We start from the raw sequence: 20,000 nt of genomic DNA, 5'->3' as shown, positions 1-20,000 counted from the left end.
ACAGAATAATTATGTTTTCTGTCATTTAAAAACATTTTTTAATTTTCTTCAAAAAAATAATAACTTTGTCGATGTTTTTCTTCCAGCGATGAGTCACCTGAACGGCCAGCGTCTCCATGGAAACGTGATCCGGGTGACGCTGTCCAAGCACCCGGTGGTGCAGCTGCCTCGCGGGGGGGCGGGGCAAGAAGAGCAGGCGCTGACCCGCGACTTCTCAGGCTCCGCCCTCCACCGCTTCAAAAAACCCGGATCCAAAAACTTTAACAACATCTTCCCGCCGTCGGCGACGCTGCACCTCTCCAACATCCCGTAATATCCTCTCGTTTCATGCTCGCTGTCGCACAGTTTGTTTGTTTTTTGCTTCGTGTGTTTGCAGCTCGACGTGATTCTGATTGTGTTCTTGTCGTGTCGCAGCTCGTCGGTCAGCGAGGACGTGTTGAAGGATTTATTTTCCTCCGCCGGGTTCACAGTCAAAGCCTTCAAGTTTTTCCAGTGAGTACCAACTAACTTACTCAATAAAATGTTATTTACATGCAAAATTTATTTACATATTATTATATATTTGTGCATCTTAAAGGCCTCAAATATGTTCAGAATATGAAAATTGACACATGAAATCCAAAATGGCTGACTTCCTGTCAGGTGAAAACATTTCATTGATATGTCTGATATCCAGAATGATGATCAATGATCCCACTGAAGCTCATAAACATCAGAACTTTGTTATTTTCACCAAATATGAATAAAACAGCAGCAGAAACAAACCTGCAGAGTTAAAGATATAACATATAATGTAATGAGGGTGTGTTTTGGCGTATGTGTGTGTGTGTGTGTGTGTGTGTGTGTGTGTGTGTGTGTGTGTGTGTGTACTGAAGCAGACTTGTGTTCGGTCGACTCGTTATTAAAGACATGATATTTGAAATTCTTGAGAGAAGTGAACTGACCAGTAATCATAACAGCAGAAACCATGACATCATCACAGGTCAGACTCTGGAGGTTCCTGTGATGATGAGAAAGTACAAAAAACTCTGTAGTAACATGCATTGATGTTACATGAATGCATACAGATGGAGAGGAGGAGGAGGAGAGAGGAGCTCAGTGCATCATGGGAAGTCCCCCAGCAGTCTAGGCCTATAGCAGCATAACTAAGGGCTGATCCAAGGCGAGCCTGGTCGGCCCTAACTATAAGCTTTATCAAAAAGGAAAGTTTTAAGCCTACTCTTAAACATAGAGAGGGTGTCTGCACCCCGGACTGAATCTGGTAGATGGTTCCATAGAAGAGGAGCCTGATAGCTGAAGGCTCTGCCTCCCATTCTACTTTTAGAGACTGTAGGAACCACCAGTAAGCTGCATACTGGGAGCGCAGTGTTCTAGTGGGGTAATACGGTATTATGAGCTCTTTAAGATATGATGGTGCCTGACCATTAAGGGCTTTGTAAGTTAGGAGAAGGATTTTAAATTCTATTCTAGATTTTACAGGAAGCCAATGTAGTGAAGCTAAAATGGGAGAAATGTGATCTCTTTTTCTAGGTTTAGTCAGAACACGTGCAGCTGCATTCTGGACCAGCTGGAGAGTCTTTAGAGACTTGTTAGGGCAGCCTGATAATAAGGAATTGCAATAATCCAGCCTAGAAGTAACAAATGCGTGAACTAGTTTTGAACGACTGCTGCTGAACATAAACACAGGTGTGACGTGTGAGCAGCTGCTGCTTCAGAAAGTGTTTTTCCTCATTTCAGATGTTTCTTTTATCGTCTCGATGTGACCGAACAGAAACTCAGGACGATCCCGGATGATCCTACACGTTTATAATACAATCAGTCAATTAATCAATTAGTCAATCATCAGAAAGTTGTTTCGGTCATTCAAGAATAAAAAGCTAAATATTTGATGGTTTCAGCTTCAGAAAGAGAAGATTTTCTGTTTTTCCTTTTGATATGTGACAGTTAATTGAATATCTGAACATTTCAGACCGTTACTCAGACAGATCAATACGTCTCTTTGTTTCTGTCACGTTCAGAAACGTTCTGTCCGTGAGAATACTACAATACCCATGATCCTCGGCTGCTGCCAGTCAGGAGGTGTGAATCAGGAGGCTAATCAATTCATCACTGATGTTGTAAACAAAACGAGTCACTATGGATACTGAATTCACTCAAAGTGGCCCAGAAATGAAAAATAAACCGAATCTTTAGCTTCTGCTCACCGTTAAGCTCTGTGATTGGCTGTTTCATGCTGAAATGCACCTTGGGAGTCGTGGTCAACTTCTACCCTGAAGTCTTTATGTCCGCTGTCTCGTAAGAACCGGATGTTTGCTAAGACAGCTGTTCATGTTTTGTTCTGATGATTCAACAGGAGAGTTTCATGTCGATTCAAACCGTAGAAGAGAGAACTGAGAGTCTCTGACGTCGTCTGTTCACAACTCTACGTCAGTCCCTCCAGGAAAATGTGGTTTTGCGATCACAATAATTAACACAAATTAAATAAATTAAATACCCAAATTCCTGCAACTTTACCACAAATATAGCTCAAAAAGCAGCGGTTTATGTCCTGCAGCTGAAGTTAGTTTTCATTAAGATGAATGTTGGACAGGAAAGATGCTGACTGAACTGTTCTCTCTTCCTTTCTCCCTGTGTTTGATGATGTCACTTCCTCTGATGTCACAGGAAGGACAGGAAGATGGCGCTGATGCAGCTGGCGTCGGTGGAGGAAGCTATCGAGGCTTTGATCGCTCTGCACGACCAGCAGCTGGACCACAACCAGCACCTCAGAGTGTCCTTCTCCAAGTCCACCATCTGACCCTTGACCTCCGATTGTCCTTCTCCAAGTCCACCATCTGACCTTTGACATCCGAGTGTCCTTCTCCAAGTCCACCATCTGACTTTTAACCTCCAAGTGTCCTCCAAATGCACCATCTGACCTTTGACATCCGAGTGTCCTTTTCCAAGTCCACCATTCAACCCCTGACCTCCGAGTGTCCTTCTCCAAGTGCACCATCTGACCCCTGACCTCCGAGTGTCCTTCTCCAAGTGCACCATCTGACCCCTGACCTCCGAGTGTCCTTCTCCAAGTGCACTATCTGACCCCTGACCTTCGAGTGTCCTTCTCCAAGTGCACCATCTGACCCCTGACCGCCGAGTGTCCTTCGCCAAGTGTACCATCTGACCCCTGACCTCCGAGTGTCCTTCTCCAAGTGCACCATTCGACCTTTGACCTTTGACCTCCGAGTGTCCTCAAAGTCCACCATCTGACCTTTGGCCTCTGACTGTCCTTCTACAAAGTACACCGTTTGACCTTTGCCCTCCGAGTGTCCTTCTCCGAGTCCACTATTCGACCCCTGATCTTCGAGTGTCCTTCTGCAAGTTCACCATCTGACCCCTGACCTCCGAGTGTCCCTCTCCAAATACACCATCTGACCCCTGACCTCCGAGTGTCCTTCTCCAAGTCCACTGCCTGACCCTTGACCCCAGCAAAGGGTCAACTGACCCCTGCAGGTCGGCCGAGGCCCCAGACTGTCAGCAGTGTTAGCTTCAAGTTTAACTAGCCGTTAGCGTTACTGGGAATCCACACAGGAAGTGAGACGTGAGCGGGGCGTAAGCGTTCTATCCGTTCAGTCCACACCGACTCCGACCTGCGTTCAGCGTCTCTGTCGTCTGTCGGCAGTAGCTGCTGATCAGCGGCCGGACAAACTGCCTTAACAGTTCGCATGTTGGCTCCACGAGAAGAAATCCAGTGTTTGTATTTATTGATTCATTGATTTTATTTCCCGCCGTACTGAGTGAATCTGCCTGCAGTGAAACAGGCAGATTGGATGCTGATCAATCAATATAGATACGGTTAATAAGTTCAACACACACACACACACACACACACACACATATATATATATATATATATGTGTGTGTGTGTGTGTGTGTGTGTACAGCAGGATCAAACAGACTTGGAGCACAGAAGCTCGGAGTCAGTGTGGATCAATACATTTGATAAAAAAGGTGTTTCTGTTCCGCGAGGCGCGCGAGTGAGAGACGTCAAAAACACTTCTAAAAAGGCTTTTTATGTGGATTAGCTGTTAGCCTTTAAACTTTGAGTTTCGTCAGTTATTTTCCTTAGTTTTTTATTTTAAACAGCTATCAGCCTGCTAGCTTTTGGTTTAGCTTAGCATTAGCATGTTAGTTTAGAGTTTAGTCAGTAATTGGACACAGGAAAGATGCCGTGCTTACGATTCACAAGGATCATCAATCAACTCAAGCTTCTATTTTAAAAGGTATTAATTAGCCTGTTAGCTTCAACACAGATACACAGATGTTATAGAAATCAGTTGTTCCTGCAGATGTAATTATGACTTAGATGTTGATGTAAATGATAATTACAAGGCAGAAATGGTGATTTACAATAAGTCTGATATGGCACGACATGACAATGACACAGCATTATCCTGTTAGCTTCGACTTTAGCCACAGTAGCTATTAGTATTTTAGCTCCGAGCTAAGCTATGTATCAGCTGGATTAATTGAACGTTACTTTGTTCAGACAGTAATTACAAGCAGCTGAGTGGAAACAACACTCGGCTGCTTGTAAGCTACAACAAAGCCGCAGCAAACTGGTGACAAAATGGCGGCAGAGCTCCATCGCTGACAGTTAAACTGAAATAAAACCCAGTATTAACACTAATCAGTGTATTTATGAGCAGATTAACTAAGTTTACTTTCCTGCAGCTGAACGTCACTGACCAGTCACGTGTTTGTGTTTCTGCATTTACCAACACTTGTTTCTAATACAGAGGTGGAAGAAGTACTCAGATACTTTACTGCAGTAAAAGTACCGATACAGCAAAGTAAAAATACTCCATTACTAGTAAAAGTCCTGCATGAGAGATTCTACCACAGTAAAAGTATTATGAGCTTGATGTAGTCAGTAAAAGAACTTGTTTTGCAGCGCGTTGGGCTGCGACTGACGTATTAAACTCTTTCCATGAAGTTCATTATTAATACTGATGAATCGCTGCAGAGATCGACGGTTAGATGATCGTTTGTGTCGGAACAAAGAAAAAACAAAATTAAATTTCCAGGTTTTCCTGTTTGGGTTTAATTTATTTGAAACAAAGTTTAGAGGAGCGAACGACTCACGAACATCTGAAACATGACGAGGAGACAAAACAACGTGAAGTTTGTTTTAATCTGAAATTATGCAGCTCAACGTAGAAGCTTCTTTCAAATTAAAAGTCTTTTTATCTGAAAAGTAACTAAAGCTGTCAAATAACTGTAGTGGAGTGGAAGTATAAAGTAGCATCACATGGAAATACTCAAGTAAAGTACAAGAACCTCTTTAGTACAGAACTTGAGTAAATGTACTTCGTTACTTTTCAGCACTTTTATAAACCTCGACGGTCATTTAGAGAAAATAACTGATATTTATGTCACATTATTGATCAGAGACATTATTCATCATTCAGCATCAACAGTGTATAAATAACTAATGCTACGCTAATGCTAAGTCACTGCTATCAGGCTAATAGCTAGCTTAAGTCAGAGCTAACCTTTTTTGTAGCTCGTTAGCATCAGTGCTGAGGTTTTGGGGCCTCTGACCTCTGAACCCCTTGTTTTCCCTCCTGACCTTTGACCTTTGGATCTGACTCGCCAAACAGACTTCAGGGCTTCTGATTGGCCCACAGTCGGAAACAAATGGACCAATGGGAGGACCCCGATGACCAACGAGCACCAACGAGCTTTTCTGTGCCTACACGAACCCTGGATGTGTTTAAAGATGGCGTCCGTTCTTTTTTCCCGCCGCGGTACGGCGCCGCGTCGGCTACAAACACTGACGTCACACTGACGGCTGACGTCACAGCGAGGGGTCATCGCCATGGTTACAAAGGTTACAGAGCACATTCCTGAGCAGACTGAGCACCCAAGTAGTGATGCATTGTGGGTAGTGGAGTCCAATGAGGAGTTTTGTTTTGTCTGATTGTTGAATAAAGTTGATGCACAAAAAAAAAATAAAATAAAATAAAATCCGGCAAATTTGAAGAAAAGCTGAAAATCCCAAATAATCAGAAATTAGATGTTGATCATTTTATAATCAAAGTTACACAAAACGGATGAAAATTTGGTCTAAAATTATTTAATTTTCGTTGTAACTTTTAGCAAAAATCAAAATAATCTGTTTGAATGTTTTTATTATTTCTTTGTTTGATTTTAATAGATTTTTTCCTTTTTTTTCATCATTTAAAACTTTTTTTCATGAAAAATCTGAAGAAAACTTCCGTGTTGTTATTTTTTGAATGTTCAGTGACGTGCCTCACACGCTGCCGTCTGATTGGCTGAATACTTTGTTTTGTTTTTTGAGTATTTTTTTTTCTGGCTGCGATCTCGACAAACTTCTTCTGTGCCTTATTTCTCTGAATTATTCTGCTGGTTTTTTGATTTTTTTTTTTAACGTGGTGTTTGGGTGGCGGGTCGGGAGTTTATCTGACTTTTGGATTTTTTGTAGACTTTTTTCACTTAGTTGGAATAATGGTTTTAATGGTTTTAATGGTTTTATTTACTGTCGTACTGTCGGTCGACTCTTTGGGAGGGTTTTTTAATCATGAATGTATTTATACTGTAAACAACAAACAGGTAATGCTTTGGACGTCCCGCCCACCTGTCGTACCTGCGCGTGTGTATTTATATGTGTGTGTATATATATTTACGTGTATGTGTGTGTGTATCAAGCTGAGCAGTGATTGGTTGATCTTCAAATGTCCCACCCTTTTTTTTCTATTAAAAACATATTTAATTCAAATTCAGTTTGTTTTTTTTTCTGTTGAATTAATTTTATTTTAATTAGATGTTTTATTTTGACAACAGGAAACAAGCCACAAAAAAAAAACAGGAAGCTGCAGATTCCCAGTTTGCCTTCTGACCTCTGACCTCTGACCTCTCTACATCAGCTGATCATTTACACAGTGACGTCCTCCAAGTCGCAGTTTACCGTCGTTAAAATATAATTATTTAACTTCCTGTAGACGTGTTTGTGTTCAGATTTGTTTTTTGGTTAATAAGTTTCAGTAAAACAATTATTTCTTAAATTTCCATAAACGTTTAATAAAATTCTGTGACTTAAACACCTTGAGAAGAGAAACATGCAGAGCGGAGTCGAGACGAGCCAAAGTGTGCGTGCCTTTTAATCGGACCGAGTCATTCCCCTATTATGACATCACTTCCTGTTTAAATGGCTTTCCAAAACTGTCTGTTTCCTGGTTACAAGAAGTCTCGTTACAAACATGTTACATTCATGTACGTCACGTCTCTGTAACGTAACAGTTCCTGTAACATGTTTGTGAACGAGTAAAACGACACGTATGTACAGTTACACGCGTGTTTTCACGTCTTCACATGTGATCAGTCACACGTTACATGTCGCAGAACTTCATAATTACAAATAATAATTTAAACATTTTCAACAAAACATGTTGAAAATGTTTCAAAACAAGTGAAACTACATCTGTAACACGTCACACCAGTAACGTGCGACACGCTTCTACGTTACACACGTTACGATACTCGTAACGTTACTGTAACGGTGTCGTAACGTCACGATATTTCAGATTTGTATTGTAACATTACGAGTGGCGAGTAGTAACTTACACACACTGCTGTGATAACACTGTTACATTATTGTATGTAACAAAGTAACAATACTTGTATCACGTCACAGGTGCGATACTTTACAAGACACATGTACGGTAACGTTTGTTACACGTATGTACGACATCTGTCACATACTCGTAGATAAGTTACATCACGTGTTACATGTGTAATCATAAGTATTGTAACATGTTACACTCTAAATACTTGTTTGTAAAGTACAATCACAGTGTTGTAACATGTTAAATACCTGTAACTTTATTCTTGTTACGCGTTACAAGTATCGTAACGTTTACGTGAAAATTAAAACGTTACGTCGAGCTTTCGGCTCGTTGCAGTACTTGTAACGTGCAACATGTATGTAACATGTAAAGTACTGTAACATATAACGATACTTGTTTTGTCACTAGAGCTGCAACTAAAGATTATTTTCATTATCGATTAATCTGCTGATTATTTTCTCCGTTAATCGATTAGTTGTTTCGTCCGTAAAACATCAGAAAACGGTGAAAAATGTGGATCAGAAGAGATTCAGTTTACTGTCGTAGAGAAACTAAAGAAACCAGGAAATTTTCACATTTAAGAAACTGAAATCAGAGAAAAACGAGTCAAAACGATTAATTGATTATCAAACTAGTCGGCGACTAATCGACTAATCGTTGCAGCTTTAACGTGTGAAGACGTGAAAACACTTGAAACGACTATAAAATATATTTTCTATAAATAGTTTGAAGTATCTGGAAGCAGATTCAGAAAGTTTAGTTGTAAATATTTAAGAAGCTTTGATGAGATCTGGGGGTGAAGCTGTTCCTGTGACCTTTGACCTTTGATTGCATGAAACTGATTCTTTCTACAGACGAACATCAACACAAACTGTTTTCTACCTGAATGTATCTTGTTTTTTACGCTGATGAATGTGAAGTGATGCATTGTGGGAGCAGGTGGGATCATTATTATTATTATTATTATTATTATTATTATATAAATATTTTTCATATTGCAGCGTCCGGAGAAACAAACGTTTATTTATTGTGAGAGTGTGACAGGAAGTTGTAGCATGAATCACTGAATAAACAAACCATCTGACAACCAATGGCTGTGCTCCGTTCATGTAAGCTCCGCCCTCAAAAACAAACCACTCCTACACATTCAAAAATCCGCTTTGAAAGGATAAAACTTTATTGTTCCTGTGTGTTGACACAATCCTCAACTGTGATTGGCCGGTTCGCAGACTACAGCAGATAATTGTAATTTTTAAAAAAACAACAACAACAACAACAACAATAAACAAAGTAAGAATCCGACTGATCCTATTGGACGACGGCCACGAGGGTTCGTCCGACTGGAAGGTGATGTCATCAACCAAACCCCCCCTGCTGGCTACGCTAACAGCTAACAGCTAACAGCTAACGGTAAAGCAACACACACGCTCGCTCGCACACACACACGCACACACACACACACTCACGCACACTCACGCACACACTCACGCACACACACACACACACAGTTACAGTGTTCAGACTCTGCAAAACAAAAAGTTCAGAAATGTGGATTTTTCTTTCTTCTACAAATGACAAAGTTTGTGTCTCCGGTTTGGTCCTGTGTTTGTGTTTGTGTTTGTGTTTGTGTTTGTTTGTTTGTTTGTTTGTGGTTTATATGAAATGTTTTGACCGTTCATCAGAATACTGGAATTCATTCAGTGCTGAATTATTTTTACATCTTTTTCTCCGTCGTTTGGTCGGTCGGGGGAAAACGCTCACATTGAACCAAACAAAAAAAGAGAGAAAATAGAAATCCTCCGCTCTCATTGGCCAGTTCTCTTTTTTGTCACGGCTTGTTTCTATGGCAACACTTTTCCTCACTGTGATGTCACAGACGAGCGTTCAGAGGAAGAAGAACGAGACATTTTCTGTAATTAAGATCTTTAAATACAATAAATATCTTTTCATTGTAAGTTTTTATAATTATGAGAATCTGATTTTGTAATTAACTGTTTTGTTTTTTTATTTACAAAATATCAGTTTCGTAATTATAAGATACAGACGACAAAATTACAAAAAATGTCTCCTGTTGAGTCTTCAGTGAACGCCTCCATGTTCTCCCAGAAAATAACTTTATTTATTTATTTATTTATTTATTTATTTAAAGACAAAAATCAGCTGATCAGGAGTTTCTTCCTCCTTATTGGCTGATTTTCTTAAAGCTGCACCGATCAATATCCTTCAAATTAACATTTAATTATCCAGAAGCAAACTGAACGTGACTCGATATCGATCCGCCGACGTCGGTCTGGAGATTCGTCCCGTTGCCATGGAGACGCTGATGTTTGTTTGATGGTGATTCGTTCACAGTTCATGATGACATCAGGATGCTTCTGTCCAATCAAATGACTCCTTTTTAAAGTTTTTTTAACTCACAGTTTCCGTTTTCGCCAAAAAAAAAATTGATGAATGCAGCTTTCAAACTCTTTTTTTTTTTTTTTTTTTTTTAAACTGGTTGCAAAAAATTATGGAAGCAAATAAAACTACAACAAATTTAAAGGCCACTTAATTTATAGCACTTAAATATTTTACTGTCTCTCAGTCACAAACATTCAGGTCACATGACTGATTATTGATTATTGTTGGTTTCGTTTGATTGACAGCTGTCACTCACAACTAACCAGTCAAATATTTCGGTGCTGTAAACTCGGCAGGTTTCAACTTTCACGACTTTATTTGCTTCCATAAAAAAAAAAAAAAAAAACTTTATCAAACACTTGAAGCCGACAGAAAAACATCAGCCAATCAGGAGAGAGGAACTGTAGATCCTCTCTCCTGATTGGCTGACTGTTTTCAGAGAGATCAGTTCTTCTTTTCATCCTGCGCTCTCATTGGCTTGTTCTGGCATCGTTTAGTTTAGCACCAAAGAAACATAAATAGTTTAAAACAAACTCTCTCTCACACACACACACACACACACACACACACACACACACACGCATGTACGCGCACACACACGCACATGCAAACACACACTCTCTCTCTCTCTCTTCAGTTTTTCTCATAAAAAACAGAAACATGAACGTCAGTCTCTCTCTCTCTCTCTCTCTCTCGGATCCTCTCCGTGAACAGGAGGATGAGGAGCAAGGATGGGGAGGAAGGTGTGCAGGCGGTCGCCGTGGTAACTAGACATCGAGGATCTCCTCGGCGGTGCCGCCGCAGCGCAGCCGGTAGCGGCCGGTCCTCCAGCTGATGGTGGGATCCCACAGAGCCGACAGGAAGATCTGCACCGCCATCGACTCTCTGATGAACCAGGCGACGGCGAAGTCCAGCTTGGAGAAGCACAGCGGGCCGCCCTGCGTGATGATGTCATCCGTCAGTAACCAATCATTAGCAGTCTGACAGTTATCATTGTTCTGTAAATGTTTGATTTATTTTGTCTTGTAGAGAAATAAAACTTAATATTTATAATATTTATATTCACACACAACATATTTAATGTTTCCCCGTGTGGAGCAGAAATGTAAAATGTCGTGTTTATAAATAAAATGTCTCACTGTGTTTATGGATTATTGTTGTTGTTGTTGTTTACCTGAACTCCAGTCAGCTGAATGTAGTCGGAAATAAACCAGGCGAGACAGTGACACATGAAGAAGACCATCATGTCCCACCTCACACACACACACACACACACACACACACACACACACACACACACACACACACACACACACACACACACACACACACACACAGATACACACACACACACACACACCAGAATAAATGTCATCATATGATATAAATCGATATGTAGAGTTGAACAGTTCTGATCAAACATCATAAACTGAAGATGAACGTTTACTTTTGTAACTTCTACAGTATCAGATGAGATAAAATCTAAACTAACTTTAGATACTAGTTTACAGAATATTAATGATCAATAGCAGCAGTCAGGTGTCTGTAATCGTTCCTCCTGTTCATACTGGATATTAAAAGATCCTTCAGATGTGCTTTAATGTAATTGATGGAGGATAAAATCCACAGTGTGTCACACTAGAGATGTGCAGAGAGTCCAGTATTTGTATTTGTATTCAAATAAAAGTGTAAAGAGGCTTAAAAATCCTGTTTTTGTTTTAACACTTTAATTTTAGAAAATTAAAGTGTTACAATAAGTGTTGATGAAGCGTGTGTCAGTAGAAATGTGCGTCATGTAGCAGGTGGATGTGACTCCCCTCATTGAGACCTGCTGATAGACGTCACAGCGGAGCAGAGGAGAGACACTGAGATAGTGATGTAACCGACCTATGAACCATGTTTTATTTTGCTTCCTGAAAACAAATAATTTTTAAAATATTTGTATGAAACAAATATTTGTAAAAAAAAAAACCCACTATTTGTGCTTTGACAAATAACGTATTTGTATTAAGGCACATCCCCTAATCCACACACTCATTTAAACGTCTGTGTGAAGCTTCTATCTTTTCCTTTTCTGTAAAAACATGTTGAGGATTCATCTTGAACTCGATTAAGTTACATAAATGTATCCAATCAGATGGGTCTATAGTAACTAAACCCCGCCCCCACATACGTCACATGACTTTAACTTCCTCTACAGTCAAGCTGTGATTGGCTCAGTACCTGAACACATGATGAGCAGCCCAGCCAATGATGAGGCTGGCCAGGAAGCATTCAGAGACGGGCTCCAGCACGGTGCCGGGAAGCATGTTGATCCTCAGCTTCGTCCACCTGAACACACAAAACACCCACAACGTTAAAACAGGACGATTCTTCTTCTTCTTCGGTGGTTTTCTGTTATTTTTATCCTGTTCTGACATCACAGCAGGATAAAGATCAGACACCTGAGGTGAACGCATGGAGATGCTGCCTGCGAGTCAAAAGTCAGGGCTCAGCCTGCTCCGACACTTTGCTAACAAACAGCCGTCTGTTCTGCTAACGTTGTTGCTACGATGACATTCAGAGTAAAGAAGGAGAAAAAGAAGTGAAATCCTGCTACTATAGTTTGTTTACGTAGCCTCCGGAGCCGGAGGAAGCTTCCTGAAAGCTGACCAATCAGAACAGGAGGGCGGGGCTTAAAGAGACAGGAGCTAAAACGGCCTGTTAGAGACAGAGGCTGAACTGAGGGGCTGCATAAAGGACCAGTAGAAGATAAATAAGGAGTTTTTAACTGGAAATCATGCAAAGATATTCATTTACAAATATCAAACAATGAGACAGATACAGATGTTTTAAACAGAAATACATTTCTGAATAAAAAAAACTACACTACTTTGGTTTTATTATCGACCTCATCAAGTCCATGATACAACAGGAATCTATATTAAAATATTAAGAATAAAACAATTAATTTATATAAGAAACACAAAACCAAAGGCTACTTGAATACTCAGAGAAGATAATCACAGTAAAATTCTACATAAATGGTTTTAAAGGTGGGAGTCTTCCTCATTAAAATATGAATAATAAAAACAACCAATCAGATGAAGAGTTCTGAGTCACCTGATCATGCGAGACTGGAACTGACCAATGGAGTACGACCCAGAGTTCTGCAAAGCTACCTGTGTTGCCATGGAGAACTTCCAGCCTCTGAGGGGAGAAATACAGTCATTAATATTCTTTATCTTCTGATAAACCGCATTAAACAACACGTGATAACTGCAGGTGCTTCATGCTAACATGCTAACATGCTAACCTGTCAGCGATGGCTTTAGCCATGAAGTAATCCTCGGCGATGTACTGAGCGAAGGCGACCAATCCGCCGGCCTGATCCAACACGTCCTTCCTCATCAGACACGACATCCCAGTCACGCACTTTATCCCCGTCACGTTAGCCGAGATGTAGGAGCGAGGATGAGACGTCCCAAAATACACCTGAGAACAGGTTAGCGTTAGCATCTGTTCATCACCAGTACAGAAGGTAAACAGACCAGAACCTGTTTACTGACGTCTAGAGGTGATAATCAGTCTCCTCGTTGTCTTGTGACAGTTTATCACTTTGGTTTTGAGGTGGTGCTGCTAAAATAAATTTGTTCCAATAATGTTTAAAGCAAAATAATTAGCGCCAAATTATTTTTTAACAGTCTGAGACAGCGAGAGAAGGTCTTACATCTGATCACGTGACTGTTTGTCCTCAGTGCTTTGACTTTTCAGGAAGCAGAAGTTACAGGTTTTTCTTTTGATGCTTAATATCTTTTTAGTTGTATGATTTCATTTTGTTTTCTGTTTTTAGGGTTGTAGTCTGCTGGTCAGTCACTTTAGCTTCAGAGGCTAGTAAAAAAATAGCATTTAAAAGACATCATCTAACACAACAGAGTTAGCATGGCGTTAGCTTGGTAGCCTCACCTGCTCCAGTGTGGCGGCGAAGCCCTGGCGGTCAGCAACGTACGGCAAGCCATGGACCAATCCCACTTTCTCTGTCATCTGATTGGTCATATCTGTCAGGGTGTCTGGTTTCACTGCCACACACACACACACACAGTTAGCATTAGCACTGAGGATGAGAAAGTCTCACAGTGTTTGACGTTGGAAACAAATGACAGTAAACGTTTAAATTGGCGGCGGTGGTACTGACCTCTGATGCCGCTGTCACAGATCCACACCAGGCCGTATTTGGCTCCTTCGTAGCCTGGCATCAGGTTGTTGATCTTGGGGTTGATTCCAACTTTCTTGCCCCCTGAGAAACAGAACCACAGATGCTAACGTTAGCCGACAATCCTCTGAACCAAAGACGGAGGCTAGTTGCTAGTTGCTAACATACAGTTATGTGCTGCTGATGAATAATTTAAAGAACTGAAGAGCATGTTTGGGTTGATGACGTTAGCTTCATCTGTGAGACAAAGATGCTGTTTGGTGCTCAGCAGCTAGATTCAGTTTTAAAAACTCAAATTACAACAAAAGAAGAACTTGAGGAATAAATGCTTTATAAATTAAATGACAGAACAAACTGTAAACAACAAAAACAACAGAAGTCTTTTCTCACCAATGAATAATCGAGCGTCCACGTTGGGATATTTGCCCAAAAGCTTCTTACAGACATCGACAGCTGGATCGTCCTGATCCTGAACGCACAGCAGGATCTCATACTGCAAAACAAAATGTTTCAATTATAAATCCTGTCTGGAAACAGACTCCTGATGGCAGGAGGGTACTCAGGGGGCAGTGGGATGGTAGTTGGGGGGCAATGGGATGGTACTCGTGGGGCAGTGGGATGATAGTCAGGAGGCAGTGGGATGGTACGTACTCGGGGGGCAGTGGGATGGTAGTCAGGAGGCAGTGGGATGGTACGTACTCGGGGGGCAGTGGGATGGTACTCGGGGGCCGTGCGATGGTACTCGGGGGGCAGTGGGATGGTACTCGGGGGGCAGTGGGATGGTACTCGGGGGGCAGTGGGATGGTACATACTCGGGGGCAGTGGGATGGTACATACTCGGGGGGCAGTGGGATGGTACTCAGGGGGCAGTGGGATGGTACGTACTCGGGGGGCAGTGAGATGGTACTCAGGGGGCAGTGGGATGGTACGTACTCGGGGGGCAGTGGGATGGTACTCGGGGGGCAGTGGGATGGTACTCAGGGGGCAGTGGGATGGTACGTACTCGGGGGGCAGTGGGATGGTAGTCGGGGGGCAGTGGGATGGTACTCAGGGGGCAGTGGGATGGTACGTACTCGGGGGGCAGTGGGATGGTACGTACTCGGGGGGCAGTGGGATGGTACTCAGGGGGCAGTGGGATGGTGCTCAGGGTAGTTAAGGGGTGTATGGTAGTTAGCATCACCTTGGGGTAATCCAGTGTAAAAAATGTCTCCAAATTGGCGATCAAGTTGGGGTCGACGCCCTTCAGTGGCTTCAGTAGAGAAACTCCTGCCAGCTGAATGAAGGGCTGTTTGACCTCTGACCTTTTCTTGTGAAGGTGGAGACGCCTGAAAGAGAGACAGAGAGGTCAGAGGTCAGAAGCCATCAGATCATCAGCAACAAAATCAGGAAGACACTAAGCCTTCGTTTGTCAGGGATGAACAACGTCTGAAGTTTATTTACTGACAGCTCAGTTCTTTCTGTTCATAATCTGACAAAATGTTCAGATTAAATTCACTTTCAGGATTTGTTTTCTTCTGGTTGATTCATTTTAAACAAAACAAGTTTGTCTGTCTCCTCAGTCCAGTTTGTCTCCTTTTTTTTCCCCTCAAGCAGATTTTCTTGTTCTAGTTCCTCCTCAAATGTCAGTCACATGATTCATCAGCAGGTGCAAAGACTAAAACATGAACCAAACTGACTTTGGTGCCGCGTGATCATAGTTGTATTTATTGTAAATTGACTTTCATAGAAATCATATTATGCTAATATAATTTAGAGCTGCAACTAATTATTATTTTCCCAATCAATTGAAAACAGTGAAAAATGTCCATCACAATTTCCTAAAACCCAAAGTAACGTCTTGAAATGTCGTTTTGTACGACAAACAGCCCAAAACCACAAAATATCACATAAATTATAATATATTTACTTTAACAGAGACCAAGAAGTCAAGCAAATTCTTACATTTTTTCCTATAACTATATATATCACAGTATAAAAGATAGAAAACAATGTTCATGTGGCCCTCTCCTGTCTGGATTGATGTTAGCCTTATCATCCGTGTTCAGGGTGAAACGTTTGGCAGTAATGTGTTGCTAAACGACACTTCAACATGTAAACAGAGCAAAGCAGCTTTCCAGACGACCTGCTGCAGCTCAGCGTTTATTCTTTATGGTCAGTTTTCATGAATGAATCAAAGAATTATATCAAATCTGCACCTCTACTACGCATCAGTAGTTTTTCAGTCTTTCAAAGAGCTGAAGGATCAGAAGTCTTTTTTTTCTGAAAATCCTGTAATCTTTCAAAGTTTCAGAGAATTACACAAAGGCTCTTTGAAACCCTGAAAGCCAACAAACGTGTATTTGGATCACAAACATGAATGAGATGCAGATGAACAGCGGCTGCAGCTCGTACGCCTCCTGTCCGCATGTTGAAGCGTCCTGGAGCAAGACGCTGAACCCCAAACTGTTCCCGATGGTTGTACCAGCACCCTGCATGGTAGCTCGCCGCCATCAGTTTGTGTGTGTGTGTGTGTGTGTGTGTGTGAGCAGCAGAAACACTGTTAAGCTTTGGACAGAGGCGCCGTTTACTATTTAGATGAACAACAGACTACAACGAGCTGATATCTGGTTACTGTGACTGTGATGAATCAGGTTAATTTCCAGGTTCAGTTTGTTGTAATCTGAGAGTATTAAAATGTTTCAAAATCCTTTAAGGCATTTCTCACGTCACACCCTCTGAACTAGCTGAGAGAAAGAGCAAGTGGAAAAAAACATATTGCTTCATATCAGAGCTTCCCAAATTCCAACACATCTGTACAACATCTGTGTTGAGTCTCAAGCCTCCTGTATTACAGACACAGATACTCACAACAGCCAACATTCATTAATCTATGACACGTTGTTTGTAAAATGCTGTTATTCTGATCATATCGGTGGTTCCAGTCTGTGATCCACCGTGTGAAGCAGCCAGGAGGACAAACGTTAACTGTGACATTCAATCAACACTCAGATTTAATGAATTAAAGGGTGTTACGAGTATTTCATTAATGCCGAATTCAAGAGCGGCTCATAATAGTTCAACAGAACCATTTTAATATTTTCTACTATGCTCGAACAGCGTCTGCTGGCTGAAACATTATTATATCAGCAGGTTATTTAATGTAATTCGGCGTCAACAGAGGAAGCAGTTCGTTTATGCGGCTAACGCTAACGAACCGTGAAGCACCGAGTTAGACCCGTTATTAACACCTTACGGACAGATAAACACACCTAAACCCTTTATAAACTGTCCCGGTTGGATAAATGTACATTTAATAAACTTAATCTGTTTTCCAGCAGCTGCACGGATCCCTGAATGAGCGGAATTAACTAGTATAGCTAAGCTAGCCTGCTAGCGGCTAACCAGGAAAACGCCCAACAGCTAACCGTCAGAGCCGGAGGTTTAACCGGCTGTCACACAACAAAAAACCCCGCAGGGGGAACTCTTTTAGTGACATTTTATGTTTCGTCCCGTCACAAAGAAGCTCTGATATAACAGCAGAGAGGCGGGAGGCAGAGGAAGGCTCAATGGTCCACTTACACATAAATGATGGACATGAAGTGCATGAGCCACAGCACGCAGAACAGGATGAAGCCGAACACGGCCAGTCCCTGCATGGCGAGTTCCAGCAGAGCCATGCCGGGGCCGGGGGGCCTGCCGGGGCCGGGAGGGGGGCTCACAGGCTCGGTGGAGAGTCGACCAGCCGACCGGCCTCGGAGTCGGACCCGTGAGGGGAGGAGCGGAGCCTGAGGGTCCGAGGCACAGTGCGAGGAGCTCGGCTCGGTCGGGCCAAAGATCCAGAGCTAACAGCGGCGGGCGGCAGAAGAGTGTCCGGGTCAGGAGCTCCGGCAGCGGGGGAACACAGAGACACAGAGACCGGCCTCGGCCTGGTGGAGCTGCTGTCTGGGTCACGGAGCGAGCTTCTGGGGTTTGACAGTCAGCAGACCGGCTGACGGTCAGCTGACCAACCTGGGGGAGAGGCGGCTGTCACTACAGCATCTGAGTCAACCAGGGATGTGAGTCGCGCATGCGCGAGCAGATCCGCCATCTTGGACAGCTCGGTACGGCGACGCCACATGGACAAACTAGATGTTGACAACACAGGGTTTGAGTGTCATCCGGAGATTTTACGCAATATTTCAGAGGATGAGTCATTACAACTAAATGTTCAGATTCTCTGTACACATTCAGTAATTATATGAGCTCTGTTTCTTCTTACTGAGATCCTCAAGTTGTTTTTATTGTTTATTTTGGTTCTTTGGCCTTGAAAATGATAAAAGTAGTGTTGAGAAGTTTGTGTGTGTGTGTGTTTGTATATTGTATTATTATCACATTCAGACACGTCAAAACATTTCAGGCTTAAAGATGTTTAGGAGGTTTTTGACCTGAGTAGTAAATCAGGTTTAAGACACTTTGAAATTAATTCAAAATACAATTTATAGCCGTTAAAGTTAATGAATCTCCATTTACACAAGAGTAATAATAATATTTACACATTAATATTATCATATCAGGTTTCAGAGTTTCATCTGTTCATTAAAACAGGTTCAGATGTTGATGATGAATCTATAAACAGCGACAGTCTGATCAGATAAGAAATCAGCTGTTTATGTTTTTATTATTTTCTGTTGAACAAAGTCCGACCTGCATGATCATTAACTGTCATAACAAAGCTTCATGAAGTCTGATCATAAATCTGCTGATCACTTTGATTCCATGTTGTTTGTTTTAATCTCTGCTGAGATAAAAAAAAAAAAAAAAAGCTTCAATTAAAAAACAAGATGGTGAAAATACTCTTCATCGTTTCTTGCAGCTGATGATGTTTGAGAAGCTGGAATCAGAGGATCTGAACTTTCTCTGAATCAATATTCATAATAACTGGTGATTGATTGAACAGTTGATGTGTTTTAACACTTTGGGACCACGTTGCTTCATCATGTGATCAGATGGCTTCTTCACTCACTATTAATATTATTTTAATAAAAGTCTCACTTCTCATCAGCCTTTGTTCACTTTAAAGGACAAATTCAGTTTTTCAGTCATTAAACCAACAGTCAGTGTGTTTCTTGCTGTAATCATTCCTCCTGTTCATACTGACCATTAGAAGATCCTTCATAATGACCTTACAATGGAAGTGATGGAGGACAAAATCCACAGTCTGAAGCTAATATGAAGCTTCAAATCCAGTAGATATCTTTCAACATTACAGTCTTTTTAGTGTTACATTGCAGCAAAAGTTGTTCAACTTTTTTCCAAAATGACGCAGTGCTAAACTCAGTCTATACATGACATAATGCTAACATGCTATCCTTAGTCTGTAAACATACTTACATCAGCATGCAAGCTAAATGTTAGCATCGTGTTTCCATGCAAACTCTATGCATGTTAAGAATGACATGATAAAATGTAATGAAAAAATATAAATAAACGAACACTCTACACATGTAAACAAAACAAAAAGCTAACATGCTACATGCATTCTAAATGTTAGCATGTTAGCATAACTATGCTGGCAATAAAGCTAACATTAGCGTGTTACCTACTCTACATTCTTTTTCTGAAGCTAATATGAAGCTTCAGCGTCCAAATGAGTCAAATCCAGTAGATATCTTTCAACGTTACAGTCTTTTTAGTGTTAAAGTTCCTCTTTTTGTTACTATACTTCCACCTGCAGCTCAACAGGGAAACACACAGACTGTAAATGTGTCAGATATCCACTGATATGAAGCTGAATAGAAGCTTCACACAGACGTTTAAATGCA

General features: G+C 41.4%; 3 protein-coding genes across 3 annotated transcripts in view; 1 reads left to right on the top strand and 2 right to left on the bottom strand.

Moving 5' to 3' along the window:
• Positions 1–6,781, top strand: part of LOC122968145 (polypyrimidine tract-binding protein 3-like) — an 18,077-nt gene extending 11,296 nt beyond the window's left edge. Inside the window, exons 12-14 of the mRNA XM_044333148.1 lie at positions 87–309; positions 415–492; positions 2,665–6,781. Coding sequence (XP_044189083.1) covers positions 87–309; positions 415–492; positions 2,665–2,797 — 434 coding nt within the window. The 3' untranslated portion in view covers positions 2,798–6,781. The remainder of the gene's footprint in view (positions 1–86; positions 310–414; positions 493–2,664) is intronic.
• LOC122968122 (NACHT, LRR and PYD domains-containing protein 12-like) overlaps positions 1–20,000 on the bottom strand; it is a 311,421-nt gene that overhangs the window by 98,625 nt on the left and 192,796 nt on the right. The window lies entirely within an intron of this gene.
• ugcg (UDP-glucose ceramide glucosyltransferase) lies at positions 10,645–18,445 on the bottom strand. Its single transcript, XM_044333161.1, has 10 exons — positions 17,779–18,445; positions 15,401–15,545; positions 14,611–14,713; positions 14,203–14,304; positions 13,974–14,086; positions 13,324–13,502; positions 13,131–13,217; positions 12,252–12,359; positions 11,203–11,281; positions 10,645–10,966 (listed from the first exon to the last, which is right to left on the bottom strand). The coding sequence occupies exons 1-10, from the start codon at positions 17,874–17,876 to the stop codon at positions 10,796–10,798; spliced, it is 1,185 nt and encodes a 394-aa protein (XP_044189096.1). The 5' UTR covers positions 17,877–18,445; the 3' UTR covers positions 10,645–10,795.

Source organism: Thunnus albacares, chromosome 18 (assembly GCF_914725855.1).
Source record: "Thunnus albacares chromosome 18, fThuAlb1.1, whole genome shotgun sequence".
NCBI lineage: Eukaryota > Metazoa > Chordata > Actinopteri > Scombriformes > Scombridae > Thunnus > Thunnus albacares.
The sequence above is the reverse complement of the archived record's forward strand: the minus strand, read 5'-3'. Positions and strand labels throughout refer to the sequence as shown.